The 13,732-nt window shown below is 47.3% G+C and overlaps 1 protein-coding gene across 6 annotated transcripts in view; it reads left to right on the forward strand.

The window, feature by feature from the left end:
- The window catches only part of GABBR1 (gamma-aminobutyric acid type B receptor subunit 1), a 30,977-nt gene extending 20,490 nt beyond the window's left edge, over window positions 1-10,487 (forward strand). For 5 of the 6 annotated variants that reach the window (XM_053601588.1, XM_053601592.1, XM_053601590.1 and 2 more), the window contains 10 exons: window positions 2,048-2,125; window positions 3,524-3,674; window positions 4,127-4,259; window positions 5,578-5,694; window positions 5,791-5,898; window positions 6,319-6,412; window positions 7,146-7,273; window positions 7,844-7,972; window positions 8,158-8,301; window positions 8,994-10,487. In XM_053601588.1, coding sequence (XP_053457563.1) covers window positions 2,048-2,125; window positions 3,524-3,674; window positions 4,127-4,259; window positions 5,578-5,694; window positions 5,791-5,898; window positions 6,319-6,412; window positions 7,146-7,273; window positions 7,844-7,972; window positions 8,158-8,301; window positions 8,994-9,167 — 1,256 coding nt within the window. In that variant the 3' untranslated portion in view covers window positions 9,168-10,487. The remainder of the gene's footprint in view (window positions 1-2,047; window positions 2,126-3,523; window positions 3,675-4,126; window positions 4,260-5,577; window positions 5,695-5,790; window positions 5,899-6,318; window positions 6,413-7,145; window positions 7,274-7,843; window positions 7,973-8,157; window positions 8,302-8,993) is intronic. The other variant, XM_053601591.1, reaches the window with a different exon arrangement.
- The last annotated feature ends 3,245 nt before the right edge of the window (window positions 10,488-13,732 follow it).

Consider the following 13,732-nt stretch of genomic DNA (forward strand, 5'->3'; position numbering starts at 1 on the left):
CCTTCCTCTTTTAACTGTGTTCATTATGCTTTTAAAGAATAATAATAAAAAGCTTAGACATAGGTGGGTCTCTTTGAGTCACACTGTTATATTCTTGAAAAGGGGAATGCAGATTAGAAACAGCCACTTTCTCAGTGGCTTCTATTTCCATTTCAGAAATTTCTCTTTGATGGCTTGGTTGAGGAGTTGATGACCTGTCAGACTCAAGGAAAGCTAAATCTAGGAAACTTGCAATTTTTTTTTTTTTTTTGAGACAGAGTCTCATTTGGTCACCCTTGGTAGAGTGCCATGGTGTTTTAGCTCTCAGCAACCTCAAACTCTTGGGTTCAAGTGATCCTCTTGCCTCAGCCTCCCAAGTAGCTGGGATTATAGGCGCCTGCCACAATGCCTGGCTATTTTTTAGAGATGGGGTCTTGCTCTTGCTCAGGCTTGTCTCAAATCTGTGAGCTCAGGCAATCAACCTGTCTTGGCCTCCCAAGTGCTGGTGTTACAGGCCTGAGCCCCCATGCCTGGCGAAACTTGAAAAAAAATGTTTTTTCTAGTTTGTCTTTTTTTTTTTTTATTGTTGGGGATTCATTGAGGGTACAAGAAACCAGGTTACACTGATTGCATTTGTTAGATAAAGTCTGTCTTACAATCGTCTTGACCCCAAAAGGTGTGAAACACACAAAGGCCCCACCTCCTCCCTCCTTCTCTCTCTCTGTTCTTCCTTTCCCTACCCCTCTCTCTGCTCTTGAAACTTGAAATTTTTTAAAGGGACTCCATTGAATTTCCTTGGCATGTAAACTATTATTTCTAATTTATTTGTAATATGTAGAGTTTGGCTTTTCTAGATTGTATATATTTTTAAACATTTCTTTTTTCTTTTTAAGAGACAGAGTTTCACTTTGTTGCCCTCGGTAGAGTGCAATGGCGTCACAGCTCACAGCAGCCTCCAGCTCCTGGGCTTAGGCGATTCTCTTGCCTCAGCCTCCTGAGTAGCTGGGACTATAGGCTAAACATTTTTTGAGACAGGGTTTTGCTCTGTTACCCAGGTTAAGGTGCAGGGTGCAATCATAGCTCATTGCAGCTTTGAATTCTTGGGCTCAAGTGATCCTCCTGCCTTAGCCTCCTAAGTAGCTGGGACTACAGCTGTGCACTACCACACCCAGCAATTTTTTTAATTTTTTGTTAATATAGACTCTTGCTATGTTGCCCATATTGGTCTTGAACTCCTTGGCTCAAACAGTCTTCCTACCTTGGCCTCCCGAAGTGCTGGGATTATAGGTATAGCCTACCATTTGTGGTCTAGATTGTATTTTTTTTTTTTTTTATAATTTTGCACACTTATGCATTTGCCAAATTTCCATGAGTTAATTTTTCAACTCTACCCCACTTAGCATTTTCTGGCATGTTGGCCACCTGTGAAAAGTTTCTTTCTTTCCCTCTCCCCACCTCCCACATCCTCTCAGCTCTTCTTTGTTTCCAGGACAAGAGGAAATGGACTTCAGCCATGGTGAAAGGGGTGTGAGTTGGCTTTTGAAGGAAAAGTTAGGGTAACTGGGACAGTTCTAGAACAGAAAAGTTAGAAGTGACTGAATTTTACTAGAGGTTCTTTAAGAGGCAGATGTAACTTATCCAAGGAATTAGAACCCAAGCCAATGGAAGAGACATTTCTAAAATTAAAATGAAAGCCGCTGGGAAAACAGATCTTGTCCATCATGAGAGGGAGAATAAGCAGAAACATGTAAAGCTTAAGAAGCCAGAATCAAAGTGAGAGACATCTTGCTGAAAGAGGTGCGAGGAAGTGGAATAAGGTGGCAGACATACTGTGCAGCTTCTCACTGAAGAGTTTTAAACATATATTCTTATTTACTTGAGTTGTCTTGGGAACTGCCTTATATGGCTTTTGAGTCAGTTCACTGATTCAAGAGACCCCTATGCCCTTCCAAGCATCCCTTTGGGGCTCAAGTGAAGATGAAATCAGATACAACTATGGAAAGCAACTCTAGAGAAGTGAAAAGTTGAAAATGGCTACCCGAGGTCACTCCTATTGTCATGTGTCCAGGTGGCAGCTACAAGAAGATTGGCTACTATGACAGCACCAAGGATGATCTTTCCTGGTCCAAAACGGACAAGTGGATTGGTAAGTGGATCTTGTTTGTATTTGCCTTCAGCCTCTCTCAACAATAAAGGAAAGGAGTCGTGTATTTGAAAGAGGGTGCAGTGGTGGGGGCCCTGAGGTTGGAGTTTGGCCAGGAGCTGGGCCAGGGGAAAGATTTAAGAGAGAGTGAATACAATTCCAAGATGTGGGTAGGGGAGACGGTATGTTTGGAGAGGGAATAGGTGGTGGGCAGTACTATTTTTAATAGTACATTGCTGCAATAACTGGGGATTAGAGGCAGGGGGTGGGCAGAGGCGGGAAGTGGAAACTCCTTTCGGGTTTCCCAGATGTCCTGGTGCCTTGCTATATCTGAACCAGCTACTTCAAGCCTAGAGCTACGTCTTTGTCTGTCACTGTCAGGCAACATTTGCTTAAACTATAGAGGAGGGTGTAAAACCTCGTATAATTGTCATTTGCTAAAACGTACCTTATAAAGAGGAAACATAAGCAATTATTCTTTGTGTACTTGGTGGCCTGAATGATAAGAAATGGGAGAGAATTTGAAGGTGGGCAAAAGGAAGGACCTACTGATAAAAGAAAGGATCGGCTCCTTTGAGGGTGGAGGGGAGGCCCAGCCGTTGAAGACAGCTGCCATCTGCCCTGCCCAACGGATATCTAGTCATTCCCAGCACTGCTGGAGTTTTGCAATTTTTTTTTATAATTTGAATTTAGGACAGTGTTCTGTACTGCTATAAATGCTGCCGCATGGCCTAAATTACCCTTTTTTTTTTAACTAAGCAAATTGAAATTAGGTTTTTTTGTGAACTTGGACAAATTTGAACTTCTGCTTAATAATAACTGAAAAACACCTTTAGGAATATCATCCTGCCAGAGTTAAAATCTCAGAATAGTTTTTTTTTTTTTCAGAGTAGTGCTTTTTATTTTTTGGGTTTTCTTGCCTAAAGTTAGGAGGCCATACAGGTATTTTGAGGCCCTCTTTAACTTTATGATTCTATAATTTTTTTTTTAAGCTTCTGGTTTGAGTTGTAAGAGACCTCATAAAATTTTTTTCTCAGCTGTCTCTTTCTTTCCCCTGCCCATTTTCCTTTTCCATAAGAAAGATAGAAAAACAAAAACCAAACAATTAAAATAAAGTAAATTAAACTTTGGGGGTATGCCTAATCATTTCTCAATCTCTGGAGAGAACCTTCAATACATCTTCTCATCTCATTTCTGATCACCTCCTAAGGGCCCCACTGTCAACAGAGCTTTCTACCCATAGCAACCCCTGTTGGGTATAGTTAGGGCCACCTTGTCCTGAGCCAGACTGAATGCCTATCAGCAACCTAGTCCTTCACCCTTTTCTCCCATCCCACTTTCATTCCTTTGTCCTCCTTCCTTTCCCTTGTCCCCTCCCTCTTCCTCCCCTATGCCATACAGGAGGGTCCCCCCCAGCTGACCAGACCCTGGTCATCAAGACATTCCGCTTCCTGTCACAGAAACTCTTTATCTCCGTTTCGGTTCTCTCCAGCCTGGGCATTGTCCTAGCTGTTGTCTGTCTGTCCTTTAACATCTACAACTCACATGTCCGGTAAGTTTCTCTTCTGACATTTTCCTTGTTCTCTCTCGCCTGTCTAAAATAATGATTACCGTCTTTGAGGGGAGCAAGAATAAAACCTATGTGACTCCTCAGACCATGTTTCATGGAGGTTTTCATTCTGACTTAGTGGGAATGAAAAAGGGGAAACTAGACATAACCCCCATCCCTACTCCAAAGCAGTAACTAGCAGAAAAGAGAAATCAACTTTCAACAGTCCAGTTGGTGCCCTGTGCCGGGGGAAGTCTCTGCCACTCTAGCTCCAGCTTCCTGATGGAGGTGCTTTGCTGCCAAGGTTCTGCTGCCTGCTTCAACCCTGTCTTCCTTTCGTCCTAGGTCCCCAAAGGAGGGGTCATGCCATTGCATAGCATTTAGAAAACTAAACCTCCCTGGAGAAGAGGGGTAATTCTCTCTCTCCCTCTCCCACCCTTCTGCCTCTGCCCTAGTTATATCCAGAACTCACAGCCCAACCTGAACAACCTGACTGCCGTGGGCTGCTCACTGGCACTTGCTGCTGTTTTCCCCCTCGGCCTGGATGGTTACCACATTGGGAGAAACCAGTTCCCTTTCGTCTGCCAGGTGAGGAGGTGGTGGGCAAATACCTTGCAGGATGTGGCTCTCCCACCCTCCCCCTTGGAGCCCCTTCCACAATGTGTGATTCTCACCTTTTCCTGCCTCTTGTCCCTGTTACTTCCTCCTCGCATCACCCTTATGCTTTCTGGCTCTGTCCCTTTTTTCTGTGCCCCTAGATCTTTTTTCATTCTGTGTTTACTTGTCAGTTCCAGCGTTGCCATGGCATGCCTTGCTGGGAAGAGAAGGGAGGCAATGAAGACAAAGGAAGGGGTCTCCCCAAAGAACCCGGAACAATGGGGGGCTTGTCTGTGGTGTGGGAGCTGAGAACCAGAACTGTAGGCTTCCCATGGGAGCCTCAGTGGGGGTTTGGAAGGATGAAGGCAGAGATCTAAACAGGCAGCAGAGTGAATTGGGGGAAGAGACACTGCCACAGAGGGAGGAGGGCCTCCAAGGCTCTTGGTACATGGAAAGTTCTGGGGCTGTGGGGGAAAAGCTGGCTTCAGCAGTGATATTTGAGAGGTTCTTTATTAAGCTAATGGGAAACGTCCTCTTCTTTTCCTGATTCTGCCTATCCGTACTCTCTCTTTCTCTGCCCTGTGCTGTCCTGATCATGTATCTATGCATGTGGCATTTGCACACACATGGCATTTGCACACACACACACACACACACACACACACACACACATACAGTTCTTCAGGAATTATGGGGGTGAGGGGGCTGGTGGGAGAAGCCAACAATTAGCTGTAGTGCACTAGAAGAGGAACCTGAGTAGGGGTCTGCACAAAGTGCTGTGGGAGCAAAGAAGGGAACAGCATGGTTGGGCAGACCTCATAGAAGAGGTAGCATTTGAATGTTGAAGGATGCATGGGAGAAATAGAGGAAGGCTACTCCAGGAGTATGGGGAGCAATCATGGAGCTAGAGAGAAAGTGAATAGTTCAGTGTGGCTGGAGCATAGGGTGAATGAGGGCCTGGGAGATGAGCCTGGACAGATGGCTGGGACCATATTGTGAGGGTTCTGTGTCACACTGGAGGTGTTCGACTCATAGGCACTGGGTAGTGATCAGAGGTTTTTGGCCACTAAAACCAGGCAATTTTAGCAAGTTGAACCTGGTGTTATAGAAGTAGAGGATGGATAGAAAGAATTGTTGAAGGTGGGGAGATCATCTCTTCCCTGTCCTCCCCAACCCACTCACTTTACCCTCCATTGGCTGTGTCCTGCTTTGTCACCTGCCCCCTGCCCACACTCTCTCCTAGGTCTCTGCCCATCCAGTTCCACCCACTGTCCTACCTATTCTGCCTATGCTCTCTCTCCTCTTCTAGGCCCGCCTCTGGCTTCTGGGCCTGGGCTTTAGTCTGGGTTATGGCTCCATGTTCACCAAGATCTGGTGGGTCCACACGGTCTTCACAAAGAAGGAGGAAAAGAAGGAGTGGAGGAAGGTCAGCTGTTTCCTAGTCCTTATGGCTTAGCTCCTTGGCTCTTGGGGCTTAGAAGATTTTTCTCTGACATGCCTGTGTCCCCTATGTGCTTGCTAGACCCTTGAGCCCTGGAAGCTGTATGCCACGGTGGGCCTACTGGTGGGCATGGATGTCCTCACTCTTGCTATCTGGCAGATTGTGGATCCTTTGCACCGGACCATTGAGGTACTCCTTATAGGAGGCTCTGGGGTCAGGCTGAGTGGGGCTCACTGGCCATGAAGGCCCTGGAGAATGTGTGTGGTCTTGAGGGATACAACTGTTTGGTGAAAGAGTGTCTCTGGCCTTCTGCATATTGGAAATGTGTTCTTCCTAGAGGGAGCCCCACCAGAGGCCTCTGGATTCATCTGAAGAAGGGAAGTGGTGGGGATCTGAGAAGAGTGTATAGAATTTTCAGGCATTGGGAAAGTGGGGAACAAGCACTTCTGAGGTGTTCAGGAAAATATTTCCAGGCCTAGAGTGAGATTTGTCATTGAGGGTTTCCTAGGGAAGAGGTGGCAGGGTAGGTGGGAGTCAGGGACTGAGCAGAGTTGGGGAGGGAAAGGGTGGTTGGCAACCATCTGTCCTGTGGCCCCATTTCTCACTTAGACGTTTGCCAAGGAGGAACCAAAGGAAGATATTGACGTCTCTATCCTGCCCCAGCTGGAGCACTGCAGCTCCAAGAAGATGAACACATGGCTTGGTGTGTGGGACATGGAAAAAGGAGGACATTGGTGTGGCAAAGGCAGGAGGGGTGGGCAAGGGCAGTAGTTCTGGGGGAAGAAGCATCATTGGGAGAGGAGGCAGAGAGTTCCCAATGTCCCAGTTGGAACGTTTCCCTCTTTATTTTTGCAGTAATATGCTTTTAGACTGGAGGTGAGTTGGTCTTTCACTATGAGGAGCTTAGGGTTGAAAGTTGAGATGAAGAAGAATTTGTGATTAGCAAAGGGACAAGTGGGGATGGCCCCATCTCTAGACTTGATGGCATTTGTGTCTGATCAGCTCCCTAGATTAAAATAGGGGCTGTAAGGTCATGGGTTTAGGTCCCTCTTGGCCTTATTAGCATTTCTCTGATTTGTGGTCACAAATGGTACACCTTCCCACCTAGGGAGTAAGAGATGAGGCACTGTGTGGCCCAGATGGCCCATTTCCAGCTGTTCAACAGGCTGTAGCCTGACTGATAGCTGCTCATGATTGTCATCTTCCTGTGTGACTCCTAGGAGGAAGCAGTAGTGTTTGGGCAAATTGTGTAGACATAGCGGGTAGGGGACAAAGGGCTAGGTGTGGTAGATCAGAGGGGCAGGCTTTGAGAAATCTTTCTCCATTATGCAGCTAGGATATGGAGGAGCAGTAGATGAAGGGCAGAGAGAGGATGAGGATTGTGTGGGGAGCATGGAGGTCCTTGTTGCCCAGGTGACCCTTTCCTGCCATCCTAGGAATTTTCTATGGTTACAAGGGGCTGCTGCTGCTGCTAGGAATCTTTCTTGCTTACGAGACCAAGAGTGTGTCCACCGAGAAGATCAATGACCACCGAGCTGTGGGCATGGCCATCTACAATGTGGCGGTGAGCACCAACCCCATGGCATTGATCCGTGGGCTGACCACTGCAATCCAGATGTGGTAGACAGGGAAAGCTCAGGCCCTAGATCTGAGATCAGTCACATGGAAGTCTTAGTTTGTTAAATGCCTCATATTTATAAAGTACTTTATAAAGTAAGTATAAACATCATGTTATTCATCTTCTTACAACTAATGAAGTAGGTATTGGTACCCACACTTTATAGTGAGGAAACAAAACAAAGAAGTCAAATTACTGGTTTATGGGCTAGACTCTGACTTGTGATTTTCTGCCATTTCTTCCCTTTTGATTTTTGAAAACCTGGAATGTATGCATAAGATATCCTGGGCATCCCTGCCCTGAGGGAGAGTTGACCTAGAGCTGGGATCTGGGATCTGCTGAGCAGTTTTGGGATTTTTCTCAATCTGGATTTCAGGACAATCCTGAATTTGGATTCTTTTCAAATGGATAGTTCACCAGGACTCTGTCCTCATAAGCTCTCTCTGGGAGAAGAAAACCCTGGATCTTGTCTGAGCCTATAGATCTGAGGCTCCCTAACCTGTTCCATCCCTCTAGGTCCTGTGCCTCATCACCGCCCCGGTCACCATGATTCTGTCCAGCCAGCAGGATGCAGCCTTCGCCTTTGCCTCTCTTGCTATAGTTTTCTCCTCCTACATTACTCTGGTTGTGCTCTTTGTGCCCAAGGTGAGGTCCCAGGGCCCTACCATGCCATCCTCCCAGGACTCTGTTCCCTTGCCCTTCCCCACCCACCTCCTTTCACTCCTTCCTTTGTTTTGGGTTCAGCTTGTCCTTCCAACTCCAACCCTCCATCAGCTAAGCTCTGGCATAGTCCCTGCTTGACCACTGCATGCCTATGCCTTTGCCCCCAGATGCGCAGACTGATCACCCGAGGGGAATGGCAGTCTGAGGCGCAGGACACCATGAAGACAGGGTCATCCACCAACAACAATGAGGAGGAGAAGTCCCGGCTGCTGGAGAAGGAGAACCGTGAACTGGAGAAGATCATTGCTGAGGTGTGGGCTGATGGAGAGGTGATGGGGTAGAGGGGCCCGTGTCTAGGTCAGGTTATCTGAAGTTAGTTGCTTTTGATTTATGGAAGGAGGGTCTCAGGATTGTGAAGGGAAATGGGGTTGAGCATGATTCAGTCTCAGGCAAATTCTAGTGTTTGCCTGGACAGGTGGAAGGGGCTCTGGAGTGGGAGCTGCAAAGTTGACTTGACCTCCTGGAAGTAAGTGGGTGGTCATTGACTGTGGGTGGCATTTGGGGAGGCAGCCAACACTCACAGCAGCTAGATGTCACGTGTACCCCCAGCAAAGGGGATCTGGGCAGCCACGCACAGTGTCCACTGTGCCCCAGGCTGTAGTTAGGGGCTGGTACAATGCCAGAGAGGGGCCATGTTCCAAATGGGTTGGCATAAATTTCTGTGTGATTCACTCGGAGATGTGTGTGTACTGATTTTTCTCTCCTTCCTCATTTTCTCCTTTTGTTTTAAAATTCCCTCTTATTTCCCTGATTTCTTTTCTTCTTTTGATGCTCTCATTATGTTCCTTGGCTTTCCTTGTTGTGTCCTGATTCCTCATTTAAATTCCTTGTCACTTACCCTTGTGTCCCTCTCCATTTTTATGTGCCCTTTCTCTATTTCCCTCCTCCCTACCCTTTTACAACCTATCCTTCTCCTGCTCTGCAATTGTGTTTCTTCCTCCAGAAAGAGGAGCGTGTCTCTGAACTGCGCCATCAGCTCCAGTCTCGGCAGCAGCTCCGCTCTCGGCGACACCCTCCAACACCCCCAGAGCCCTCTGGGGGCCTGCCCAGGGGGCCCCCCGAGCCCCCCGACCGGCTTAGCTGTGATGGGAGTCGAGTCCACTTGCTTTATAAGTGAGGGGAGTGTGAGGGAGGAGAGGCCCGTCTAGTGGGGTGGGGAAAGGGAGATGATGAATGGGGGACTCAGGGGAAGCAGGGGCCCATATCCCCATTTGGGAATAACATGCTGTCCAATCTCATCTCTTGTAAATACATGTCCCTCTGTGAGTCCTGGGCTCATTTGGGTCTCTAATACCTCTGGAAAACAGACCTTTTTCTCTCTACCCATTCATGTAATTTTATATCACTACTTCCTAATTTAGTTTGTCCCTGCTTGGAGCAGCTCACTCACTGCCTCCTCAGCTGCGCTCTGCATCTTCCTCCTCTCCTGTCTAGTTCTAACGCCTCTGTCTGGTTCCCACGGCAACCCCTGCAGCTCCTCTGCCTTTGCAGCTCAGCTTTCCCCCCCAGCAGGGGTCTCCCTATAAGTGCTCTTCCCACCCAGCAGGGGCCTTTCCTTTTCTCTCTGCCATAATCTCTTTTCTTCTCACTTGCCTTTCCACACAGTCCCATGTTTTGTGTTTTGTTCCCCTTGAATTTGGTTTCTTCTGGGGACTCATTCTTCTCCCCAAGGCTCACTTGCTCCTTGCCTCTGCTCTGTGTGTGCCCACACTTCTCAACACACGTGCATCCTCCCCTCCCTGGCTTGTCTCCACTACACATGCTCATGTGCACACATGCTTTTCCTATGTGCTTTCTTCTTGCTTTGGTCACATGTGCTCTGGTGCACAGCCTGCTCTCATAGCTACATGTGCTCCTCTCATGGTCATGGGTTGGTCCTTATGTGTGTTTGGGTAGGCGTGTGCAATTTGTCTAGCCTGCTGAGTCATATCTTTCCTACCTGCACACATCCATGTTTATCCGTGTATTTTCCCTGTGGTACCCTCAATGTACTTTGCGTACCTTCTTCACCTTGCACCTTAAAATCATTGTATTCCTCCAGTAGAGCCACATGCACTCATCCTGCACATTGTTATGCACTTTTCCCCAATTCATGCTTGGTGGACACAGCCACGCCCTCCCCTCCTCACAGAATCTCAGTTTCTGCTCAAACTCCCTGTTCTCCATTGCACTCATGTATCACCCTTAGTCTACACTCATATCATCTTCTCCCAAGATTGCTCCCCTTCATTTTGTGTTTTTTTCAGGGGAATTAAGGGAAAAGAAATGGGGGCAGGTTTGGAGAGCTGCTTCCAGTGGATAGTTGGTGACCAAAGGAAGGCACCCCTAACTCTTGGGATGGACAGATGGACCTATGGGGCGGAAGGTGGCGTCCCTTTCACACTGTGGTGTCTTTTGGGGAAGGATCTCCCCATTCTCAATAAACCAGTAAACAGTGTGACTCAGCACCTCGCCCTCCTTACTGTGAACAGAGGGGGCTTCAATCCAAGGAGGGAGGCTGGGGTGGGCAGAGGAGGGGATGGCTCCAGGTTAATGAAAAGGTATTATAGCAGAGAAGTGGAAAGAGGTGTTTTATGGATCCATTGAAGGCTCAGCGGGACAGCATTAAGGCTTAGATTAGTGAGTGATAACAGTGGTTAAAAGTATGAGCATCAGATCCTACCACATGCAAAAAAGTTCCTTAATCTCTCTTCTTTATGGCCTCATCTGTGAAGATGGAAATAATAATAGTAGTAGTAATAACAATTGCAATGCATTTCTCCATAGGGTGGGTGCAAGGACTAGATGGATTATGCATTCGGGCACTTAAAATGGTGCTCAGCCTGTGGTATGCTAATATGTTAGGTGAAATGTTAGCCTGGTCACTGTTGTTTAATGAGTTCCGTGACAGTGGTGGGCATTTACTGGGAGCCTGGAGCAAATGGCTGAACAGATGTGAGGACTCTTCCTCTCTAGAAGTAAGAACAATAAAAAAATGAGGCCTTCTAGAAGACAGTACGTGAGGTGGCCCCCTAGTGCTTCCAACCTTAAAAATCTTTACCTAAGGAACTCTGAGCATCTTGGAAAGAATTTGCTATTAAAATGGAAGAAAGTTTTGAATGGCCAAGGGCAAAAAAACTTGCCTGGAACTTTTATATTTTTTCATGTTGTCTTAAAGAAGTGCTTTGTTGGCTCTGCGCCTGTGGCTCAAGTGGCTAAGGTGCCAGCCACATACACCTGAGCTGGTGGGTTCAAATCCAGTCCAGGCCCGCCAAACAACAATCACGGCTGCAACCAAAAAATAGCTGGGCATTGTGGCAGGCGCGTGTAGTCCCAGCTACTTGGGAAGCGGAGGCAGGAGACTCGCTTGAGCCCAGGAGTTGGAGGTTGCTGTGAGCTGTGATGCCATGGCACTCTACCCAGGGTGACAGCTTGAGGCTCTGTCTCAAAAAAAAAAAAAAAAAAAAAAAGAAGTGTTTTCACTTTTGCACTGATTTTTTTTTTGAGATAGAGTCTTACTTTGTATAGAGATGATAGAGTGTAGCTCACAGCAACCTCCAGCTCTTGGGCTCAAGCAATTCTCTTGCCTCAGCCTTCCAAGTAGCTGGGATGACAGGCATCTGCCCCAATGCCTGGCTATGTTTAGAGGCAGAGGTCTTGCTCTTGCTCAGAGCTGGTCTTGAACCTGTGAGCTCAGGGCAATCCACCTGCCTCAGCCTCCCAGAGTACTAGGATTACAGGTGTGAGCCACTATGCCCAGCCTTTGGCACTGATTTCTAAAGTGATTTTCACATTTTTGCAGAAGAGCTGCAAGGATTGGGTGGGCTCTATTATTCATTGCTCTATTTAAGAGCCAATTTCTGGCTCAGCCCCCATAGCTCAGTGGCTAGGGTGCCAGCCACATGTACTGGAGCTGGCAGGTTTGAACTCAGCCCAGGCCTGGCAAACAACAATGACAACTACAACCAAAAAAAAAAGCTGGGCATTGTGGTGGGCACCTGTAGTTCCAGCTACTTGGGAGGCTGTGGCAGGAGAATGGCTTAAGTCCAAGAGTTAAAGAGGTTCATGTGAGCTGTGATGCCACGGTACACTACTGAGGGCAACATAGTGAGCCTCTGTCTCAAAAAAAAAAGCCACTTTCTGAACTACTGGAGTGTGGGTAGGCTAAATCTTAGACCAGCCCTTGAAAAACATTCCACAGTGATTATCTACCTTTGACCAATTAGATTTAATTCAAGTTTCCCTTCTTCCCACAGTGGAATATTCTGAAGGAGAAGGGAAGAAACCTATGGAGTACGTAAGCCTGCAATGTGGAAAATGAACAGTTGGCTCCAGAAACAGCAGCTGGAGCTATATTCCAGCACCTAGTAGAGATCCAAGTTAGCACCTCAAACTTGGGTTGCCCTTAGGTGGGATGTAAATTATAAACAAAGGGTCGGAAGTTCCGCTGTGGCCCAGGGTGAGCCAGACACTCTTTGATAGTAAGAGTGAGGAAAGCAAGCAATGGTAGGGCTAGCTGGGGTGTGCCATACAAAGGGTGCCAAGGGCATGTGTTTCTGGGCAGTGAGGCCACCACTCAGCTGTTCTGGGAGGACTTGCTCCCTCCACACCTGTAGGCAGGCTTTGCATCTCCATCTTTGCCTTAGTCAGGGTGGCATTCACCCTCAGGCTTGACTTTGGAACATCAGGCCTCAGTGTCTTCTGCTTTTCCCTGAATTGGGAAACTCAAACTCTTGGGCATAAGTGATTCCCTTGCTTTAGCCTCCCCAGTAGCTGGGACTACAGGTGCCCACCCCAATGCCTGGCTATTTTTTTTTTTGTCATTGTTTAGCAGGCCCAGGCTGGGTTCAAACTTGTCAGCCCCGGTGTATGTGGCCAGCACCCTAACCACTGAGCTACAGGCACTGAGCCAGTGGTAGGCACTTTTGATGGATTTTATGAGATGTGCCTTCTTTAGATGGGAAGATATCCAGTAAGCAACTGACCAAATGAATAAAGGAGATAATTTTAAGAGATCAATCAGGAGAGCTGGGCATCTCACAGGCATTAGCTCTGGTACTTAGCATAGTCCTGAAAGGGAGGGGGTTGTGTGCTCATTGTCTAGCAGGGAGGCTGCTGCTCAGGAAGAGGAAGAGTCCTGTCCAATGTCACAGTACTAAGGAGTAAAGTAGCATTCAAACTGTGTGGGGGGCTCAACAGCCATAGCTCAGCAGCTAGGGCACCAGCCACATACACTCAAGCTGGCAGGTTCAAACCCAGCTCAGGCCTGCCAAACAACAATCACAACTGCAACCCCCCCCCAAAAAAAAAAATAAAACAAAAACTTAGCTGGGCGTTGTGACAGGCACCTGTAGTCCCAGCTACTTGGGAGGCTGAGGCAAGAGAATTGCTTGAGCTCAAGAGTTGGAGGTTGCTGTGAGCTATGACACCATGGCACTCTACTAAGGGTGACAAAGTGAGACTGTCTCAAAACAAAGAAACAAAGAAACAAACTGTGTGTGGTATCTATTGCCAAATAATCTACCACCATAAAAGGCTTAAAGCAATAATAATTATCTCTCGCAGTTTCTGTGAGTCAGTAATTCAGACAGAGTATAGTGTGGGGAATTTGTTTCTTTTTTTTTTTTTTTGTAGAGACAGAGTCTCACTTTATGGCCCTCGGTAGAGTGCCGTGGCCTCACACAGCTCACAGCAACCTCCAAC

This window comes from Nycticebus coucang, chromosome 9 (assembly GCF_027406575.1).
Source record: "Nycticebus coucang isolate mNycCou1 chromosome 9, mNycCou1.pri, whole genome shotgun sequence".
Taxonomy (NCBI): Eukaryota; Metazoa; Chordata; class Mammalia; order Primates; family Lorisidae; genus Nycticebus; species Nycticebus coucang.